Raw genomic sequence first — 23,329 nt, forward strand, 5'->3', positions numbered from 1 at the left:
TGACTCTCGATAACGGCATCAGTGGACCTTCCCATCCATCCGCTGATAATGTATACACAGCTGAGGGATTAGACAAGGACCCTTTGCCTGTGGACAACGGTTCGCTTAGACTCTCTGAGCCATTTGCCCCCACTGCTGCCCTTGCCTCAGGCCTTCCGACGGAAGTGGTGCCCGGAACTATCTCCCCCAACCCCTATGGCATGGCAACCGACACCCCTGAACATTTGAAGCTAATTTGCTGGAACATTGCGGGATTGGCTAACAAACTGGGTGAACCGGACTGGGTAAATTACATTGAGACTGGTGACGTATGTATGTTCCAGGAAACCTGGGCCAGAGAGGACTACGGGCACCAAGGCTATACATCATTCTCCATCCCAGCAAGGTGGGAAGGCAAAGGCCGTCCATCAGGGGGGCTCACAACGTGGGTTGCATCTCATTTGGGCTGCGTGGCCACACGGTGGCCGTTTAATTCCGAAGATATCCTTGTGGTCACACTACTATGGCCAAACAAAGCTACACTTGTGCTGGTTAACATCTATTCCAGGCCGATGGGAATGGCAAAGGAATCACCAACCATTGATGAACTTTCGAACTTTTTATCTGATTTGCCGAATGATTCATACTATGTGGTGGGTGGGGACTTTAATTCTCACTTTGAGCCACTCCCCGGCCTTTTGGAAGGATTTTCATCGGAAGAAGAGGCTAGGTGGGCAGTACCCTCGGTGGAAACTCCACCCCCGAAAGCCTGGACCCCACTAGCACTACAAATCACTGCCCTCACCCTAAGGTTCGGAATTAGAGCCTGTAACGGGCTAATGAAATCCGACATACCCAGTAAAACTACCTACAATAGACTGGGGAGAGAGTCCCGCTTGGACTATGTCTTGGCCCAACTAGTGAGGTGGCCGACAATTCAGGATTTTAGGGTGATGGAAAGGACCGATAGCGACCACAACGCCCTTGAGCTCGAGCTTGTTCATCCAGGCCCCCAAGCCCTAGTGTCTAAAGTGGAAGGGAATAACCCCGCGCTTCTCCTGGATAACAGCAGGAGAAGAATCAGGTGGGAGCACCTGGTTACAAGCAAGGATAAACTCCCTTTGCTCTATGCTGAGATTACTCCCATCTTGGAAATCGTGGGGAGCTATGACATCGAGGCAAACAATAGAGACTCCCAGACCAAATTGTATAAGGCCCACGAGGACCTTATAAAAGCTGCGGCACCCCATTTCACTTGTAGTTCACGGAAGCCAAGGGAGAGGCGCCAAGGCAAAACACTGTGGTACAATCTAGCATGTAGACGGGCCAAAACAGAACTCCTTGGAGTAATTAAGGAGGGTACAGGAGGGGAACGCCTTAAAAAAAGCAGGCGAGCCTACAAGAAGCTTCTTGCCCAGGCTAAAGCAGAATGGGAGGAAAATCAGTGGGAAGAACTCACCAAGGCCCTAGCGATTCAAAATCAACGCCTGTTCTGGAGGACAGTGAATGGGGGGTCAGGGAGTTTACAATCGGCTCTAGAGCCTAACATAGCACCTGGGGTGTGGCAGGCTCACTTCCAGTCCTTATACAGCTCTGAGCCGGGAGAATTCCCTGCTGCTATTGAGGTGGACCGGCCGGGCTGCCAAGGGGAGCCAATAACATTGGGTGAGGTCACTACTGCCATCTCAGGTCTGGCTTCTGGGAAGGCGCCGGGATTGGACGGCTTACCGGGGGACTTGTTTAAACAGGAGCCCACTGTTTGGGTGCCTTACCTTGTCGCCCTTTTCAACAGTGTTCTCGGGGGGATGGACATCCCCAGTACTTGGCTGGGGGCAGAGGTGGTCCCCATCTTTAAAAAGGGCTCGCCCCTCCTCCCAGCCAACTACAGACCGATTAGTCTGATAGACGTAGCACAGAAGCTGTTCGGTAGGGTTTTGTTGAACAGGCTTCAGGATTGGATGGAGGAGGTGGGTGCCCTTAGTCCCTACCAGGCGGGATTTAGGAAGGGGGTATCCACAGTGGACCAGGTTTTTAGATTGAATCTAATCTATTGGAGGACAGCAAAGTTCGAGGGCGGCAGTTTGTACACAATTTTTGTGGACTTACGGGCTGCCTTCGACTTGGTGCCCAGGGGGAAACTTTGGAGCGTCTTGGCCGAGATGGGTGTCCCCCCAGATATCCTGTTGATCTTACAGAGGCTGCACCACAATAATTACGCCCGCGTGAGGTGTGGGAGGTCGGGGGAACTGACTGATAGATTCCCCGTCGGCCGAGGGGTAAGACAGGGCTGTGTGTTGGCGCCGACCCTGTTTTGCCTCTTTGTCAACGGGGTAATCGCCCATCTCAATGCCACCGACTATACCGACGCCCCCAAACTAAATGGCAGCAGGGTGCCCGCAATTATGTTTGCGGACGACACCCTGTTGCTATCTAAAACCCCTATGGGTATACAAAGGATACTTGATTCCTTCGTGGCTTTCTGTCTTGATAGAGGGCTAGAAATCAATGCTACAAAAACTAAATTCATGGTTTTGAACCCGAGCCAGAAACTGCTCCCGAATCCACAACTGGGAGCCGTGCGGCTCGAGAGAGTAGCCACCTTCGAATATCTGGGTGTGACCCTCAACGAAACCATGACCTGGGGATCCCACCAGAGTAGGGCAAACCTTAAACTTATACAAACTACTGGGGGCATCTCCCGGATGATGACCGGCTCGTCATACCGCCCATTGGGGGCTCTAATCCAGATATATAAGGCCCAGGCTAGGGGAGCGATTATGTACGGGGCTGAATTGTGGGGTCATACGCCCTGCCGGAGCCTGTCACTAACAGAAAATAAGTTCATAAGACAGATAGCCGCACTCCCACCTAGTACCCCGCTCCTCCCCTTGAGGCTTGATTTAGGGTTACGACCACTAGCTGACGAGATAAGCTTGAGACCCATAGCCTTCTGGCGTAGGCTATGGAGCAGCAATGATCTCGCAGACTATAGGGCGGAACTGGTCGAATTACTGAATCACCCCAAGGCGCTCAGCATTCCCTGGGTCAAAAACATTCAAGTTACCTGTATGGAATTAGGGCTCCCTGATTTATGGACTGAGCCGGCGATTGTAGCATCAAACATCTCCAAGAGGTCCCTGGCGAATTTGTACCACGAACACAAATGGGCAAGGGCCCAAGCTACCCAGCCAGACGGGTCCCTATCATCTGTGTTCTTGCAAAGCAAGGATCTTTATAGGTTTGAGAAGGCATTGGATCCTATCTACCCCATACTTGCTAGAAAGCTGTTCCTCCAATGGAGATACGGCACATTGCCCTTTCGGTCCTTTACAAGCTCCTGGTCATCGGGTTCCTCCACAAAGCACTGTCCTGTCTGTGCTGACAAGGAGGAAAACGACTTGCACGTGGTCTTCTTCTGTCCAGACTACAAGGCAGCTAGAAAATACTGGCTCCTCCCCTTGATAAGGAACATGGGTGGCAGGGAATATGCACCAATGTACAGGATTTTAAAATCTGATGTCTCCGGCCCAACTGTTTTTGCACTTTCCAAATTCTTTACTATTGTCTGGTATACGCGTAATCGCTTCTTAAAGATGTTGGGTAGTACTTAGAAATTCTTCTCTTTTTTAAGATGTTTTAAGTCTGTACAGGATCCTTTTAACATATGTATTCAATGTTTTAACTGTTTATGACAGAGTCACATGTGATTTTTATCTGTACTGTGTATCTTTTATGACCGAATGGTCGAAATAAAGATTGAAATGATGATGGTGTATAGCATTGGGGTAAAAATTACTATTCCCACTCCAGAGAGTGCAACAGGAGGGAAAGTGTTGGATAGCGCAGGGGTAAAAATTACTATTCCAACTCTAGAGAGTGCTAGAGTAGGGAAAGTGTTGGATAGCGTAGGGGTAAAAATTACTATTCCAAATTCAGAGAGTGCAACAGTAGGGAAAGTGTTGGATAGCATGGGGGTAAATATTACTATTCCAACTCCAGAGAGTGCAACGGTAGCGAAAGTGTTGGATAGCATAGAGGTTAAAATTACTATTCCAACTCCAGCAAGTGCAACAGTAGGGAATGTGTTGGATTGTGTAGGGGTACAAATTACTATTCCCACTCGAGAGAGTGCAACAATAGGGAAAGTGTTGGATAGCGTCGGGGTACAATGTACTATTCCCACTCCAGAGAGTGCAACAGCAGGGAAAGTGTTGGATAGCATGGGGTAAAAAGAACGTACTAATAATTACCTACTGGCACCGCCAGTAGGCAGTTATAGTTAGGATTATTTTCAATGCAAAATCTCAACATTCTATTGGGAATTACTTTGGCGACGGTTGAGGAATCTGCCTGAACATTTCTTCAAATTTGCCTCGCGGCGCTCCGGTCCTTCCCTGAAAGTTTGGGGGGGATTCGTCAAGCGGGGGCCGAGATAAAAGGGGGGTCCCAAACGTGTTTTCCCCATTTAATTTCCATAGGCGGTCAACCTCACTTTTAGCCCGAACGGCTGAATGGATTTCCACCAAACTTGGCAAAATTGTAGGGACTGGTGGCCCGATGTGCCTTTGCTATGTCTCAAGATATGTGCTCCAGTGGTTTTTGAATAATTTAGGTTAAAAAAAATATATATATCTATGGCCGCGCCCCAGTACGCGCACCGGGCGCGCTGCGCGACTTGCGCGCGGAAAGCTGATTGGCTCTCGGGTGTCTGTAAACATTCGAAACAGTCCGGAGCGGCCGCCATCTTGTGTCTCGGTTAGATCGAGACACAAGAGGTGGCAAAAACAAAGGGGGAAATGACCATAAGGGGGCAGAGTAGACCCCCCCTGACCCCTAGGTTTGATGTGGGGGCTATAAAAGGGCTCAGCGGGAGAAAAAAAAAGATTTTCGCGGGGGGAGCGCCCGGTACGCACACCAGGGAGCGGACTGGGGAGCGTAGCATGGGGAAAACCCAGTTTATTCACTGCGTCACCTCTCCGACCCTTTCTTGCGTCAATACGCCCCTTTTGCATACATTACACCTGACGTAGGTATAATGTGGCGCAGGGGTTTACAAAGTGACGCATCTACCTAGATGCGTCACTTTGTAAATATAACTCAATAAGGTGCATTTTTTACAGCACCGGTGCGTCACAAAAAGTGACGTACCGGTGGTGTAAAAGTACAAAGTGACGCATCTACCTAGATGCGTCACTTTGTAAATATGACTCAATAAGGTGCATTTTTAACAGCACTGGTGCGCCACAAAAAGTGACGTACCGGTGGCGTAAAAGTGGCGCATGCCCTTATAAATGAGGCCTTCAGTCTTCTACTCATGCGTCATATTAAATATATGACGTATTATGTCGCAAGTACTTACAGATATGTCAGTATTTCAGACGTATCTGTAAGCGCAAAAGTGATGCATTGCTGGAGTGTGTCACAAAAATGATGCAACTCCAGCAATGCATCCTTTCACATGGGGCCAAGCCCATGAGAAAGGGCCTGCATCAGTCTTCCACCTGCTGTGAAACAGGCGCAAGATTTGGATGCAACAGCGTCATAAAAGTGACGCAGTGATATCTCATAGATTTCACTGCATCACCTCTACGACCCTTTCTTGCGTCAATACGTCCCTTTTGCATACATTACACCTGACGTAGGTATAATGTGGCGCAGGGGTTTACAAAGTGACGCATCTACCTAGATGCGTCACTTTGTAAATATGACTCAATAAGGTGCATTTTTTACAGCACTGGCGTGTCACAAAAGTGACGTACCGGTGGCGTAAAAGTGACGCATGGCCTCAAAAATGAGGCCTTCAGTCTTCTACTCATGCGTCATATTAAATATATGACGCAATATGTCGCAAGTACTTACAGATACGTCAGTATTTCAGATGTATCTGTAAGCGCAAAAGTGATGCATTGCTGGAGTGCCTTACAAAAATGATGCAATTCCAGCAATGCATCCTTTCACATGGGGCCAGGCCCATGTGAATGGGCCTGCATCAGTCTTACGCCTGATGTGAAACAGGCGCAAGATTTGGACGCAACAGCGTCATAAAAGTGACGCAGAGATATCTCATAGATTTCACTGCGTCACCTCTACGACCCTTTCTTGCGTCAATACATCCCTTTTGCATACATTACACCTGACGTAGGTATAATGTGGCGCAGGGGTTTACAAAGTTACGCATCTACCTAGATGCGTCACTTTGTAAATATGACTAAATAAGGTGCATTTTTAACAGCACTGGTGCGTCACAAAAAGTGACGTACCGGTGGCGTAAAAGTAACGGATGGCCTCATAAATGAGGCCTTCAGTCTTCTACTCATGCGTCATATTAAATATATGACGTATTATGTCGCAAGTACTTACAGATACGTCAGTATTTCAGATGTATCTGTAAGCGCAAAAGTGATACATTGCTGGAGTGCGTCACAAAAATGATGCAACTCCAGCAATGCATCTTTTCTTACCCTTCCACACCCCTGTTCCTTTTCTACATTTTCTTTGAATATCTACATTCCCCATGTTCACTCTCCTTCTCCTTACTTTCCTTCCCAACACTCACCTTCTTTCAGTCCCCCTACTTCACTTCCTTTCTCCTCTCATACCTTTCTGTTCTTTCTTACTCATTTTCCTTTCCTTTATCAATGCACTCCACTTCACTTACTCTTTTTCATTTTTTTAAGAATATAGCTCTTTGATGAGAATTGGAGGTAGTTCTGAAAAGAGCTTTTTTTTTCTTCTTTTTTCTTTTTTTAGAACAAAAACAAAAACAGGGAATGGAAACTGTTCAACAGGAGCAAAAAAAACCCCAAAAAAATTAGGGCTGGGAACGGCAGCGATGGTTTTCCAATGATCGAACCATGAGCAGAACACTTTGCTCCCCAAAGCAAAGTAGCTGATCACAGTATCTGCATTTAAGGACGCCTTTGTTAAATGCAGGCTGAATGTTCGGAACCAGCTCTTGTGATCTCTCCCTCACCGATGTTGTTGGTCCTCCGGTTGATGTAGAGGCCCCATCACTGGGAACCTCTTGTGCCAGAGCCCTGACACTTTCTCAGGCAAAATTCTGGGGGTGCCTCCTCTCCACATGGCGAATCATTGTGGAGTTCCCAAAAGAATATTTTTTAGTGGGGTCACCCCGTGACAGGACTGTGTGACAGATCCTGCACTCCACTTTTGGAGCATTTACCTTCTTCTGGTCATCAGGTTTGGAAAAAAATTACCAGATGAAATGTTCTTTGACCTTCGGCTGAGGAGGCTCTTCATCAATGAAATCACTGGAGTCATCTTCACTGCTGGATGGTCTGGCAGCCATGATAATCCAAGATATCCAACAAAGAACCGAGAGCAAAAAGGCAGGTCTTTCAGTCACAAAAGTGAAAGAAGAAGTGAAGGAAATGGGTGGGGATTTCATTCTTTGTAAAAAAAAACTGTTAGCAACCAATGAAAAGTGTTATTTTAAGGTCACATGACTTGACGCGCTTACGCTGCGCGCACCGAAGCGCTTCCGGGGGCGCTAACGCGGCGCAAACATAGGCTCTTCCGGGGGGGCATACGCGGCGCGAACGAAGGCGCTTCCGGGGGCTCTTACGCGGCGCGCCTAAGTGACGTTTTGATAGTTTCACGGAAATGCAAAATCATTTTCATTTCTTTATTCAAAAAAACTGCTTTTACATGTATGGTACTAAATGTCTTGCGTTAATATTTACTTTTCATTCATATTTTTTTTTCACGAACGCAAGTAGCGCTCTGGGTGCGCTTTCCGGAGAGCTTACCGGTGTGCGCACCCAGAGCGCCCCAGGAAAAAATTATTAATTTTTTTTTTAAATATTATTATAAAAAATAAAAAATAATAATTAATACTTACACAAAACAGCAAATTTATAAAAAAAATCGTAGGTTAGAAACTCGATATAGAAAGGAATTAGCTTTTAAAAAACCTTTGAAATTCACTGAAAAATCCATAGGTTCCACACCAGTTATAGTTAGGAATTAGCATTTAAAAAACCTATTAAATTCTCTAAAAAAACCATAGGTTTCACACCAGTTATAGTTAGCTGGAAATGTTACTGACATAAAACCATTGAAATTCCACGTTATAGTTAGTTGGACTCACTATAACTTGCGCGCCTGCAATGCACTGCTAATGACGTCACATATTACATCACTCATGACATGGTCAGTGACATCACTCATGACATCACTGATGACACCATCCTTGAGACAGAGTAACAGACCTCCTTTCAGTGTAATGTAACCCTTTGAAACACATATTCAAAAATAGAAACTAAAATGTTCATATAAATAGAGATACCCATACCAGTTACAACAACCAATCCAGTAATACCACCATCTATATACACATCCACTCATTCACCAACAGTTCTATATAGTCACTCATACATATACTCACTCATCATATGTAGTGATACACATATACATCCTGTTACACATCGACAGTCTTCCAAAAGTTACTCACACACATACTCACACATGCAAATAAACTATTGAACATCCATTTATTTGCATATACAGCTATACACACACTAGCACATTACTTCTAAGGAAACTTACACATACTTACTCTCTTAAACAATCACTTATAGAAGACATACTTATTTAAACAGGAACTCTTACAATCTCTCACTCTCACATATACTCACTTATAAACATCAATACTCACATATACTAGATTAAAACATATGTAGTTACTCATAAATACACTAGTGAGGCAGGCATTCACTCACTAACACATTTATATACACACTCATCCACCCATACAGTCCTGCACATATGCTGTCTTCAAAACCCATACAAACAGTGAGTCAGTCACCAACCCATGCAGCCACTTATACACAAAGTGAAACACTGATGCATATATTTAAATATTTAAAAATTACTTGCTAATATATGTATTCACTAAGATACACTTAATAAGCCAGCTAACCAATCAATTTTGTATTTAAAAAACATCAATTTACACACTTATTTAAACATTTATTCTTCCATCGACCTTTACAAATACATATATAAAACATATTTATTTTTCAGAAAGACACACATTTACTGGATGGTGTCAACAGTGATGTCATGAGTGATGTCACTGACCATGTCATGAGTGATGTAATATGTGACGTCATCAGCAGTGCATTGCAGGAACGCAAGTTATAGTGAGTCCAACTAACTATAACGTGGAATTTCAATGGTTTTATGTCAGTAAAATTTCCAGCTAACTATAACTGGTTTGAAACCTATGGTTTTTTCAGTGAATTAAAATATATTTGTTAAATTAATAATAAAGTAGTTATCAAGTAGTTATCAAATAACAATAAATTAAGTAACAATACCAATAAATAATTACTTAAACTCAATTCATAATTAATCAAAAATTAAATTGATGATAAATACAATTAAATACCAATTATTAAAAACTAATTACCAACATATAATTAAATGGCAAATAATTTTCAATACCAAAAAACAATAATTATAACAAAATATGTAGCAATTAATAAATAATTAACAATACATTACTGATCAATACCAATAATAATTAATCAAAATCAATTACCAATTATAATTAATGAACAATAAATAATGTCCCAATCAAAAGGATATTGTTTATTAAAAATGTATTACCAATTAATAATTAATTAACAATAAATTAGTTATTAATACTCAACAATAAAAAAATAATTACTTAATTACAATTACATTACTTTCCACCCTGTTTCCCTATAAACTCACAACACACTTCAATAATAAATGAATACACTTAATATAATTACCAATTGATTGATTAATAACAATTAATTACCAATTAATAACAATTAATTACCAATTAATAATTATTTAACATCAAATTAATTATCAATGCCAATAAATAAAAATAAATAATTACACAATTACAATTAAATTACTTCCCACCCTATTACCATATAAACCCACAACCCGCTACAGAACTAAAACGCAAAATGTACTTAAAATAATTACTTATTCCTAAAAAAATGTAATTAATTTACAATAATTAAATTACTTCCAACCCTATTCCCCTATAAACCCACAACCCGCTACAGTACTAAAACGCATAATTTACTGAAAAAAAAATACTAACTTCTAAAAATGTTATACATATATTCTAAAACTAGTACAATAATTAACAAAAAATATAAACACAAACATATAAAATACATGACACTAATATAAATATCGATATTAGTAACATCGATATTTTTGCTATCGATATTACTAACTTCAATATTAACAAAAACGATATTTCTTACATTCAGATCGATATTTTGGTCCTCGATATTCTTGATTTCGATATTGTGTCCCTATTATATTTCCAACTCGATATTATTGTAGGTCGAAATTAAAAACTCGATATTTAGACTGTTCACCAGATACCATACCATGAGTAACAGTATTTAAGAGACCGAGGACTTCTTTTAGAATCCATGAAATCTACGAGGAGTATGTTGCTGAATGAAACATTATGCACTGTAAAACACAGGGGCATATTTACTAAAAAATGTCGGAGTGCGGGGTTACGCCAAATTTGGCAACGCCGCACTCCGATATTTTTAAAACACAGGGATGAGCCATATTTACGGTGTTTCCCCTAACTCTGGCACTAAAAAATCTGCCTAGCACCAGCACAGGCCCCCTTGGGCCATGTTGCAAGGGTGCCTGCGCTGCAGGGGTGATTGTTTATGTACAAGAAGAGACACCTTCCAGCACATAAACAATCAATAATGGGGATTTGCTCTTTCTATCTGTGCTGCAGAATGCAGCACACATGGAAAGAGCAAAAAACGAGGAGAAATTCATTATTTCTCCTCGTATCGGCATTCTAAGACCATGTATTCCCTGCCTTCGTTTTTGGCGCTGCCCCAGCATTGTAAATCCAGGGGTAGCGTCAAAAAGCAAAGGGTGTTGCGGTGGAAAGTCCACTGCAAAACTCATTGCCTACCCGTTTGCTGCAGCTGACTGCGGTGAAAAGGGGCATATTTAAAAGGTCACCAAGTAAATATATGAAAAGATGCTACGCCACCGGAGCGTCAGAAAAAGTGACAGTCCGGTGGCGAAAGGGACTTGTAAATATGCCTCACAATGTTCCACATGAATTTTACGGCTCATTTGCTCAATTAATTGCTCAGTTCTCTGATGTTTCTACCCCAATACGTTTTAAGGCATGGGCAAAGTGGGCAATTGCCCAGGGCCCCCACTGTCACATGTACCCCCTGGAAAATTAGCTTTCTTTCACTTTATCTTTGTTGAGTGTTCATTCAACCTCTGTTATCTCTCTGCCCACCCCCATTTCTCTCTCTCTTTCGCGCTCTCTCTCTCTCTGTCATTTAAAAGTTTCTTGGGCCCCTAATAAATATATGTACTTCAATATTTTGGGCATCATAGAGGCTTGTCTTTTTCGGAATAAGGAGCCCAAAAATATGTCTCGCCCAGGACCTCAAAAATCCTTAACATTAAACAGTTTCTACACGGAATTTCCATAGCTCCGAAATGTTGCAAGCAATGTCCACTGAAATTGTTGTTCTTTTTTCTATATTTAACCAGTTTGCACATGGTGTTTGGAGTCGTTAGTAACATCATGCACTGGTGCAAAAAACAGGACAACCCATTTGCCTCTATTTTTATTCTCGTGTAATACGAAATGGAGCAAAGTCAAGTCGCAATTTCCATATTACGGGAACCTTTGTTAAGACACATTTTACTTTAAAATTATTTTACATGTCTGTTTTGAATCGGCGATGCAGTACAGAAAAGTAAAGCAGCTTAAATGCCACAGCACGAGTGCCATTGTGTGAAATTAATTTCTACCACTTCGAAAGGGGCAAAAGGGTATTCTGTGGCATCAATGTAATTACTGAAAATCGTCTCCTTAATGTATTTCCTCTGAATGATAGTCTTGTTACATCAGAGACCGCGGTAGGACGCCAGCAGGCCTCCATCTTGGGAGGGTGCCACTTCACAAGTTAGTGTCTGTCATTAACACATTCATGAAAGACCATTGTGACATTCTTTGGGTGGACCACCCCATGATGTACAGATCTCCATTTTGAATTATTGACTAGTGCATTGAGTGTACATCTTGCGCAGCACTTACATTTGAGAATAAGACCCTTCTTGAGTCATTGATCTTATAATGCAGGGCAAGTACCAAAGAAGAATGGCCAATTGCAGTCTGTTTTATTACTACCCGGTTATTAGTTCGCATACCATTACATTGAAAGTGTTAATGTATGCGAAGTACAAACTTGCCTAGTAATAAAAATGGTATGCGTAATAACGTTTTTCAAATGTGTAAAACACAACACTACAATAAATAATAAATAGAAATACACTACCCTACACATCTAAAAATCTAAAACACTACCAAAACACTAAAACACTACACTACCATACACTAGTGAAAAACACCACTACATTACCCTAAACCCTAAATTACTACCCCCTGCACGAACATACACATTCCCCTACCCCGGTCCTTACACTCATTCGCTACTCATCACAACCCCCAACACTAAACTATACACTAAAACAGTAAACTACACTATACTAACACCACAACACTACCCTAAACCCTAAAACACTCCCCCTGCACGACCCTGCCCAAGCCCCAGTTCTTTCCCTACTCCCCAAAACTACCCTGCAAGACCCCCAACACTACCCTAAATCCTAAAACAGTACCCTACACTACGCAAACTCTACAACACTACCCTAAACCCTAAAACACTACCCCTAGCACGACCCTGCCCCTCGCCACAGTCCCTTCACAACCCCCGAACACTACCCTGAATGACCCCCCGACACTACCCTAAACTCTAAAACACTACCCTACACTACACTAACACCACAACACTACCCTAATCCCTAAAACACTACCCCCAGCACGACATTGTCCCTACCCCCAGTCCTGTCCCTAAACTGAAACACTACCCGGCACAACGTCCCGACACTACCCTAAACCCTAAAACACTACCCTACACTATACAAACTCCACAACACTACCCTAAACCCTAAAACAATACCCCCAGCACAACACTGCCCCAGCCCCAGTTCTGTCCCTATTCCCAAACACTACCCTGCACAACCCCGACACTACTCTAAACCCTAAAACATTACCCTACACTACACTAACACCACAATACTGAGAGAAGTGTGGCTTAATGGTTAGAGGCGGCAGACCCGGAAGCTGAGATCGGCCCGGGACCAGGGTTCGATTCCCAACGCGGCAGGGTCTTGGGTCAAAATGTCCGCGGGCTCAATAATTCTTGCCTCGGCGCCTACTCTAACCTTGGGCTCCACTCTGCAACTCTGGGCAATAGCTTGCTTAATCTTCACAACAGCCCCATCTACGCCGGGGATGCCTGGTCTCACCTTGGGGGTGCCCAGAAGGAACCATCTCACAGGGAAAGCCAGGACGGGTTCCCCAGCGGTATACAGCGCCGGGACGCCCCGGTGTGGGCAGCTGTGCGCTTTACAAGTATACCACATTTACAATACTACCCCAAACCCTAAAACACTACCCCCAGCACGACCCTGCCCCTACCCCCAGTCCTGTCCCTACTCCTAAACACTACCTTTCACGACCCCCTACACTACCCTAAACCCAAATACACTACTCTACACTACACAAACACAAGTACACTATCCTGCACTACCCTACACAGCCCTCCACTACCCTCCACAACCCCTCTTACCTCTCTCTCCTCGTGGTTCCTCCAAGCGTGGTTGCTCTCTTCTCTCCCTTCCGGCTTCCTGTGTTGTGTTCCGGCTTCCTCCATCGAGCATGTTGTTGTGACGAAATGGAAAAGCGCCCGTTTCCTCACAAAGAATTAAAGTCATTACAATGCATGCGTTGTAACAACGCATGCAATGTAACAACTTACGTAGTAAAGGCTACACGTTGTTACATCGTATGCGTTGTAACGCATGCGAAGTAATGGTACACGGACTAATGTCTGCGTACTAATGGCTGCTAAAGCCATGCTTTATTTCCTTGAAGGCAATCTACTTCCCTAGAGCCCACAAAATATAGGTGTGTTTATATCCCTTCCACGCAGTGCAAATGCATGCAGTCCACCCTTAGTAGGCGAATCTTCGCATACATTTGAAGGAAAAGAAGCAAACAGAAAAAAGTCCCAAAATGTCCACATAAGTGAGTATTCAATGCATTTTGTATAGCCCCCTCCCTTTCCTGCCCTCAAACTATGAATTAAGTATTGCCAGTACACTGCTTTACCTGCAGATTGCCATGGTACTGCGCCCAGTATACAGGCTTAAGTATATACAGAGGCTAGCTCTTTGAATCTGGTTCTTAGCAACTACCCCAGCAGAATACATATACTATGCACATAAATTATACCCAAACACATAAAACGTCTAAGATTGGAGAGAACACAGACTTGAAGTTTTAGGTGTTTCATTTTCTCCTTGTCTCTGTCACTGTATGTATCTGTTATGAATGACAGGGTGTTTTTTTCTATTTTGCCTCAGACCGAAGCATTTACTGCATCAAGGTTGCATATCACTGGTACTGCCGTTTTAAAATCATGTCTAAAATTGAAATTTTGCTTTCACAGGTGGCTCACACATCATACACATTTCCTTTAGTTTGGTTAAGTCCGTCATGTGACAACTACCGAAACACTTGTACACAGCACTCCTTGGAAACGAACATCAAATATAATAATTAACTGGGTTGACAGAAAGTTACATTTCATTTTAAAGGACATTATTACCAACATTTAGCGTGATCAACCCCACCTTCTAAAATCACGATAACCTTTGCGTCATGTCACCCACCACCCATGCGGCATGTCACTGTTCAACCAGGAGGGGCGGTTTCCTGGATGAGTCCTTCCGGTGGGATATGGAAACACTTGGATTTTCAGGAAGACACACAAGAAAAGTGCTTCACAAGCATGGCCCACCTTGGGTCACTTCCTTCTCTGCAGGAGCATGTCCCCACTCCTCATTTATTTTTGGCCCAGGTCATGGCATTGGGTGGATGTCTCAAAGTGCAAAAAGGGCTTTCTATGCTTTTGAAGGCTACAATGTTATAAGGGTCAATGGGAAGTATATCCTTCAGTTGCCCCTTAGTTTTTGAGGAAACAGAGGAAAGGGTTCTGAGACAAGAAAGTGACCAACAGGCAAGCGTAAATTTCACTTGGAAGACACATGAACCGAAAAACTGCCCTCTAGTCTTACCCTACTCACCAGCCTTGTGAGTGCTAATCATTAAGGGATGGAAACCTATTGCAATGTTCATCTATGAAATTAATTTGAGCTGTGAATATGGTAGTATGGTATTTGGATTGAGAAGTATAGTGGAGGAATAGAAAAGGGAAAACGTTTGCATTTATATTGCGCTTGCTACACCTGATGAGGTGTTTTAGCGCTTTTAGGAAAGTAGCACGCTACTCCGGAACCAAAAAAGGATTAGTGGTGAATTAGTCTGGGGAAACATGAAATTCATTTGAGCGGTGGATAGGTTAGTCTGGTATTTGGATTGAAAAGGATAGTGGGGGATGGAAGAGGCAAGGGTTCTAGATTTTGGGGGGAGTTCATAGCAGTAGGAGGGGGTTTTGGATGAGTAATGTGGAAGTGGAGGGGGAAGAGTTAGAGGGAAGTTTTAGAAAGGCTTGTTTTGGAGATCTGAATAGTAAAAGGGGTATGAGATGATGCAAGAAGGGGTAGGGGAAACAGTCTAGAAAGGGATATTTTGGGGATAGTAGTATGAGGTTGAGAGGAATGAGAGAGTGGAGGTAGAGGATATATTGATAGAGGTATAGGGTGAGAAATAGGGTAGTGAGGTGGAATCCCCACTAATCCTTTATGGGTTCTGGAGTAGTGTGCTATTCACCGAAAAAATAGTTCAACACCTCGTCAGGGACAGTAAGCGCTATATAAATGCAATTACAATACAATGCAATACTACACACTCAAATGCTTGCCTTTTCAGCATTCATTCTGGAATTGCAGAGGTTGGCGTTTAGGGTAGTTAGTTGGCAGACAATGTGCAAAGCCGAAATATGTTCATATTGTTGCTCATACAAAACAGAAAGCATGCTCTGTCTGTTTTGGGAATAATTGTGGAACAATTTTTGAAACTTCCTGATATTCAGAGTGTGGGAAGTTTAGTGAATGTTTTGCCTTTCTGAAAGGATGTGGGTATATAGAGAAGGGGACAGTCTCTACAGCATTAATGGAAGTGAGAATGAGGAAATAGGCTATGAGAGTCTTTTAATAAAGAGTAAAGGATGCAGATGAGTAAAGGGGGACATAACAAAGATTTATAATCAACCCTGAAGAAGGATATTGACAACAAGAAAATTATGATGCAGGGGAAGGAGAATGAGGGGCAAGAAAGCAGTAGGAGCAGGCAACTTGCCATTGGGCGAGTCTGGAAGAAGGATACAAGAGTGAGGAGGAGTAAAGTAGCAGCTGCCATGAAGAGGATCTGTCAGGTGCTACGCGGTCACATAAAGAGAGGCAAACTAGACCTCAAGGACAGCGAAGTGGTGCTCGGTGAAGGACTTTCATGCTCTCCTTCCTCATTTTCTAACAATGATACACAGAATGGACACAAAAATAAATAAGCGAATCATGATCAACATAGGTGTGTAAATGGCCACGACGTATGGTCAATCAATAGCACTTATGTAAGTTTCATAATGGTTTTATTGATCTTGGATTTACTTTTTGGAACACAGAAATAATGTATTATGGCATAATTAAGTTGTTTAACTATAACAAATAGTGTGTATGAAGCATCCTTTTGATTGCTGAGCATGGATGCCACATTGTGGGAGCTGTGCGTATGTGTATTTCCCTGTGTTTAACACTATATTTTCCCCTTTCTTCTGCAAAAAAAAGTAACATCAGGATAAAGGGGAACTTACTTAGAGTGGGTATTCATGATAAACATAGTTCGTAAATAGAATCATAATTATTTCAGATGTGTACAATTCTGATTAAATGATCTAATGATGTGGGTGGCCGTTAACTGCAAAGAGAAAGCTCTGTTCCCCTGAAGCACTGAGCGGCAGTTCCCTTGAAGGCACACTGTGCCACACTCTCTTGACAACACAGTCCACTTCATTGCACTCATCAGGAAAGCAAAGGCCCGCTGCATGCAATGACCTTGCCAAGATGGCGCAGAAACAACTTTCTCACACAGACTTACACATGGCCGGTCTCGTGGGCAACCACAAAAGCGGAGGAGAATCCATCTTCATGGTTCAGGGTGCAGCTACGCAGTGGGTGGCACATGCCCGTCACGGGGGCGTAACCTGTAAGGCGAACACAAAAAAAGAGAAGAGGAAAAAAGAGATTGGAGAGAGAGTTCATGAGAAAAAGGCGGGAGCCGTATGCAAGCACATTACACGCCTTGATGCCTGTGGAGTGATGGAGTGAGAGAGCACAGCTGCTGGCACCGCACACAAAACATACCATTTACCTCTTTGCTTGACTCTCACAGAAACAATCATCCACAAAACAGGGTTAACATAAGATAAAGGGGAATGTAATATCCCGATGAACAAAAACAGTACTGAAAGGTACAATACATCTAAAGTGAACTAGTTGAGGTGGGATTCGAATACAATTGTCATTTCTGAGATTCTTTAGGGTCGTAATAATTGATTCAAATCTCTCTCTGCTGATTCCAAGGAGCGCTGAAAGGGAAGTGCCAGTGCAGTTGCACCATAGTGCAGAAGGAAGCGGTGACAGACCTTCACTCTAGGAAATGCGGAAGCGACTTCCCAAACTGATAATTTAGATTTCACGCGGGCACATTCAGATTTGGGAACTCACTAAGGCATACTAGTCTGTGCATTAGGAAATCAGTGCTCGGAATGAGTAGGCATTGCAATTGCACCTGAAAGCTCTGTTAAATTCTGCTCCTCCTTTTAACACGTGGAACCCCCTATGTCGGTTGTTCTGCGTTCCTTTCTTGGTTAGAATGGATGTTCAACTGTTCTTCAGTGACATAACCTACATTAGAAGATACTGGTAATTAAACCTGTGGAATGCACAAACTTCAGCAGATGATGTCTGCCTCATTTTCACTGTTTCAAGTCACATGGCGAGCCTGAGTGAATATTTCCTTTGAACTGCAGTTTTTCTAACGTTCTGTATGTTTTTTATTAATGCACCTCCATCACTAGTGCATTTCGGAAGGAACAGAAAGCACAACTTTTACAGGAGGACATTGTCCACAAATAAACAAGGCTACTGCCTTACTTCCCGTCCTTGTTTCTTTCCTCCCTTCCTTACTTCCTATATTCTTTTCTTTGACTTCTTTCTATTTCCACCCCTGCCTTTTTCCACTCCTTTCTCCTTTCCCATCATCCTTACATCCCTCTCTCCTTCCCTCCTTCTTTTACTCACTCCTACTTATGATCTATCTATCTTTCTTTCTTTCTTTCTTTCTTTCTTTCTTTCTTTCTTTCTTTCTTTCTTTCTTTCTTTCTTTCTTTCCCTCTCAGGACCAAGGATCAGAGATCAGCTTCTAGAACAACTCACAGGAAGAGTGGAGTACTCTGTCTGCTGCTGATGTATTGTCAGTCTGCCATCGGATGCCCAAGAAGCTGTCTACAGTCTGGTAGCTAAGAAGTTCAAGAAGAATAGAGATGTTGAATTAATGCAGAGAACACATCTTGAAGTTGAACGCTCTGAGTCGTGTGCCATGCTCTGAAAAGTAGGAGTACAAGTCATATGCACCCACAACTGAGGAAATGCATGGGCTTGGTCATAAATGAATAGAACAGAGAGCATGGAATGATTTGATGTTTTTTCTGAAGTTTACCCGACACTACCAACATCATTGCCCGAGGATGTTCAGAAACCTGCCTGAGTCTTCGTGCCATGCCAACCACCAATGTGACACTCTACTTGCTCCCCGCAGCCTACTCCAACACAAACAGGACTCTTGTCACAAAACTTGAGGAGGTAAACCTTCAGGGGGACTAACCTAGAACTGTATCCGGCCCGAACTCCATCGCTTTTGGCCTATACTTTTTACTTTTACCCGGCCCTGCACTTTATGCTTTTAGATGCTATTTTACAGTTTATTCCTTAAATAGCCATAACTCTGGCTCTACTGATTAGATTTTTGTCATTTTGTTCTTGTTTTATTTATTAAACGGTCGGCCATCGCACTCTAAAGACACGCCTCCTAGAAAGCCGGAATCCAATAAAAGGCCCTTGACTGGACCGCGTCCTTCCTCTCCGGCAGAACCCAGAGCGTCCGCCTTCCACCCTTCCGATCTGAAGCCACCGACATCATCTGCGGCGTCCCCCAGGGCTCATTTCTCAACCTGACGCTTTTCAACATCTACATGGGCCCCCTCACACAAATGGCCCGCCATCACAACTTCAACATCATCTCCTAATCCGACGACACCCAGCTCATCCTCTCTCACACCAAGGACCCACACACCACCAAAACCAACCTCCACGAGGGAATGAAGGCTGTCGCCAACTGGATGAGGAGCAGCCGTCTGAAGCTGAACTCGGACAAGACGGAGATCCTCATCCTCGGACCCACCCCCTCAGCCTAGGATGACAACTGGTGGCCGACCACACTGGGAACAGCAGCAACACCCACTGACCATGCACGCAACATAGGATTCATCCTCGACTCCTCCGTCTCCATATCTAAGCAGGTCAACGCCGTCTCCTCCTCCTGCTATAACACCCTCCGCATGCTCCTCAGAATCTACAAGTGGATCCCGACCGAAACAAGAAGAACAGTGACACAGGCCCTCGTCAGCACAAGACTGGACAATGGCAACACACTACGCAGGAATCCCAGCCAAACACCTAAAACGAATACAACGCATCCAAAACGCCTCCGCCTGACTGACCGTTAACGTCCCCCGCCGCAGCCACATCAACCCCACCTGAGAGACCTGCACTGGCTCCCCGTCGACAAGAGGATCACCTTCAAGCTCCTCACCCACACACACAAAGCACTCCACAACGCCGGACCAGCCTACCTGAACAGCAGACTCAGCTTCTACACCCCCACCCGCCAGCTCCGCTCCACCAGCCTCGCCCTCGCCGCTGTCCCCCGCATCCAACGAACGACATCTGGCGGCAGATTCTTCTCCTACCTCGCCGCCAAGACCTGGGAGAGCCTTCCTACCCACATAAGGCAGACCCAAGACCTACTCACCTTCAGAAGACTCCTCAAGACCTGGCTCTTCGAGCAGTAGCAGCACCCCCTCTCCATAGCGCCTTGAGACCCTCACGGGTAAGTAGCGCGCTTTACAAGTACTCTGATTGATTGATTGATTAAAAGCTCTATTGTTATAACCTGGTGTGGCATCTTTTTGTGTGGTGATGTCACTGTTTTATTGTTTGAAGTGTTGCACAAATACTTTACACATTGCCTCTAAGTTAAACCAGACTGCTCTGTGCAAGTTAATTTAGGGTTTGCTTGTGCCTTACCCTGAATAGGATTGTGGTGACTGCAGGAGTAGGGTTCGCACCCTACTCAACCACTAACCAAATTTTTAACAATGGCAGATGATTTTTCTGATTTCACTTTTATCGAGGAATATATGCCAGGACTCCTATTAAATAACAACTCCTCAGTGGAGTTACAGAAAAGCTGACCTGATTCACAGAGAAGTCTGGGTCATAGCCATTGTCCATAACCTTCTGGTGGGAGGATAGTTTATGTTCAGTTGACATAGACCTCATCTGTCGGTACACCACCTGGGCCATATGTTTATTTATTTTAAGGGCACACAACTGACACCACTCCTAAAACACTGCTGACATCTTTTGAAGAATTCTTAAGAATGGGAGACATAGGTCTAGGCTGATAATTATGCTGCATTCTCTATTATCATAACCTGCGTATGTAGTTGAATGATTTTGTGATGACCAATTTACACAAACTAGATAACGACAAAACTGCAGACAGTCCAATAGCAGACAAATGCAAACATCACAGAACACCGTTACAAAAGCAAGAGAACAATATATATACATACATTCTTGTTCAGCCTCTCGCAAGACCTGGAAAGCATACAGCAGTGAAGTGAGAAGAAAAAAGTCTTATTTTGCAACGGTCCCACCTTTTTTCACAAGTAACAGAATAAACATGCAGACACAAACCCATCAGAATAAACACCAATGCAAAAAACACCCCTTGCCTCTTTCCATACAGTCGAGTCTTCGATCGAGTCAGGTGCAGTGCATTGGCAGGCCGTGCACAGCAAACATCAGATAAAGTTTTAGTGAAACGACTGTCAGATCTTCCTAACTCATTACTTTCTACCTCAAATAGGAGACTTTTTGTCACCCCTTTCCTCCACCATGTTTGTATTTACATTTCTGTTTTGGTTCACTCTTTCCTATTTTTGTTGGTATAAATCAAACAGTATTTTCGGCATGCTGTGGAGAGGAGGTTAGTGACTGTCAGGAAAGAGTCAAGCAGGGTGCTCGTGAAAAGCTGTGCAACAGAAGGGGAAAAATCGCAAGGAGTGTTGTCAGATTGTATCTTACTCCTGAAGGTCAACATTATCCATGCAAAACCAAATAGGCTAACCAGCAGCAAAAGAAGCAGGAGTAAAGGGATACTTTGCCATGTTAGCATATGTACAAACACATAAGCACATTGAACTTCCACCGCTACAACCGCAGCAGTAAGTAGGACTGGATCCAAGGAAGATCACTCACTTTACTAAATCATTGCAAGTCACCGTTTATTGGCATAGTTTTGTGGCCTTCCTTTGGAAATTATAAAGTATATTGTATAGACTACATTTCCACCAGTTAACCCGCAACACTGCTAAACCTAAAGTGCAGCACTCATAATACACTACCTACAATTTTCTAGCTTTACTCATTTTTAGGTCTCGCCTACGCAGCACGCATGCGCTGCATAGGAAGGAGACCTTTTGTCATCGATGCGCCTTTAAATGCCAAAACGTGCACGCGTTAAATTGCCTTCAATGGCAACGAGTGCACGTTGGCGATTCCCTTGTGGGAGCGAGCAGGAACCATCTGTTAATAATTACAAACAGATGTTACCTGCTTGCTCCCGCAAGGGAAACTGGCGCAGAGCCCCTCCTCTCTCCCTGCTGCCGCGCGTCACTGCTGCCGCGCAGCGAGGCGCTCGCGTACGCTTGTTTTTTTTTCTCCGAAAATGATTGATCTGTTCACAGATACTGCATGTAAGGTTTACCTTAAACGGACAAGACAACACTTATCAAACTCACTCTTTGGAATAGCATGACGTCATCGGTCACTAGGACTACGAAGCTCGACTAATAGCAGGCTGCGCTATAAAATGCTAATACCCCAAATAAGGCGCTTCCAAGTAGCATGGCCCCGGGGGCCCGACGGGCATCCTCACCGCTCTGCTGATGGTGGCCTGTGGTAACCCTTCCCCCAGTCATGGTTAAACACCTTCTTTCTCAATCTGCTGTTTTGGGGCGTGCCCGCCCACGGCTCATCTTAAAAGGCGTTGCTTCTCCTGCCGCACAGGTTCTTCAGCTGGCTTTTGAGGAAGAGGATCTCTGGTGAGCTGGCTGCACGCTGCTTGCTTTGCACGAGATCTAAAATGCATTTATTTGGGCACTCGGAGGTTGAAAAGTGAAGTGGTGTTGCTTGGTTGTAAGCAGTATACACTGCACAGGCGTGCCGTGAGCTGTGGCTTGGAAAGACCCCCGCCCCCTGCACCTCAGACTGCCCCATCGCACCATCAGTTTAGAAGTGATTTAAAGGCCGGATGTGGGAGTGTTGCAAGACTCCGCGCAGCATCGGATAGCGCCAGCGCCTCAAGACCCCACGGGGGATTTGTCGCGCATGTGTTTTTTTTGGTGTTTTTTTTAAGACCTTTATTGGATATTTGCAATAAAAACACAGCCCAAGGCCTACAACCCCAAGGGCCGGCCGTGTCAGTCATGCACCTTCTACTGTATGGAATCATGTTTACACAGCCTAGTAGCCGACAACCCTGGGGTCCGGCGGCGGAGTTAATCAGTATATCACCTTCCGTAATCTGTGTCGAGGTTAATAGCAATTCCGGTGTATTATTTTCTATTTTTATAATTTTGTAACAAAACTTCCAACTGAGTTCAAGATAAAAAACCACACATATTGACAATAGCCACCCTCTGTGGCGATACTTCATTTACAACCGTCTGTACTTAAAGATGGATTCATGAGGTATGTCTTATTTGTGATGTTTTACTATTCCTTCCTTTTAATTCGCATCTCCTCCCATTCCTATCTATTCCCCTTCCTCCTCTTCATCTGAGCTCACACTATCCTCTTCCGGCAGAGGGTCACACAACTCCCCTCTGTACGCGTT

At 43.9% G+C, this 23,329-nt stretch overlaps 1 protein-coding gene across 2 annotated transcripts in view; it reads right to left on the reverse strand.

Moving 5' to 3' along the window:
• Nucleotides 1-23,329, reverse strand: part of ADAMTS14 (ADAM metallopeptidase with thrombospondin type 1 motif 14) — a 508,740-nt gene that overhangs the window by 202,846 nt on the left and 282,565 nt on the right. For both annotated transcript variants that reach the window (XM_086922254.1, XM_086922255.1), the window contains exon 7: nucleotides 17,183-17,288. In XM_086922254.1, coding sequence (XP_086778380.1) covers nucleotides 17,183-17,288 — 106 coding nt within the window. The remainder of the gene's footprint in view (nucleotides 1-17,182; nucleotides 17,289-23,329) is intronic.

Source organism: Lissotriton vulgaris, chromosome 5 (assembly GCF_964263255.1).
Source record: "Lissotriton vulgaris chromosome 5, aLisVul1.2, whole genome shotgun sequence".
Lineage (NCBI taxonomy): Eukaryota > Metazoa > Chordata > Amphibia > Caudata > Salamandridae > Lissotriton > Lissotriton vulgaris.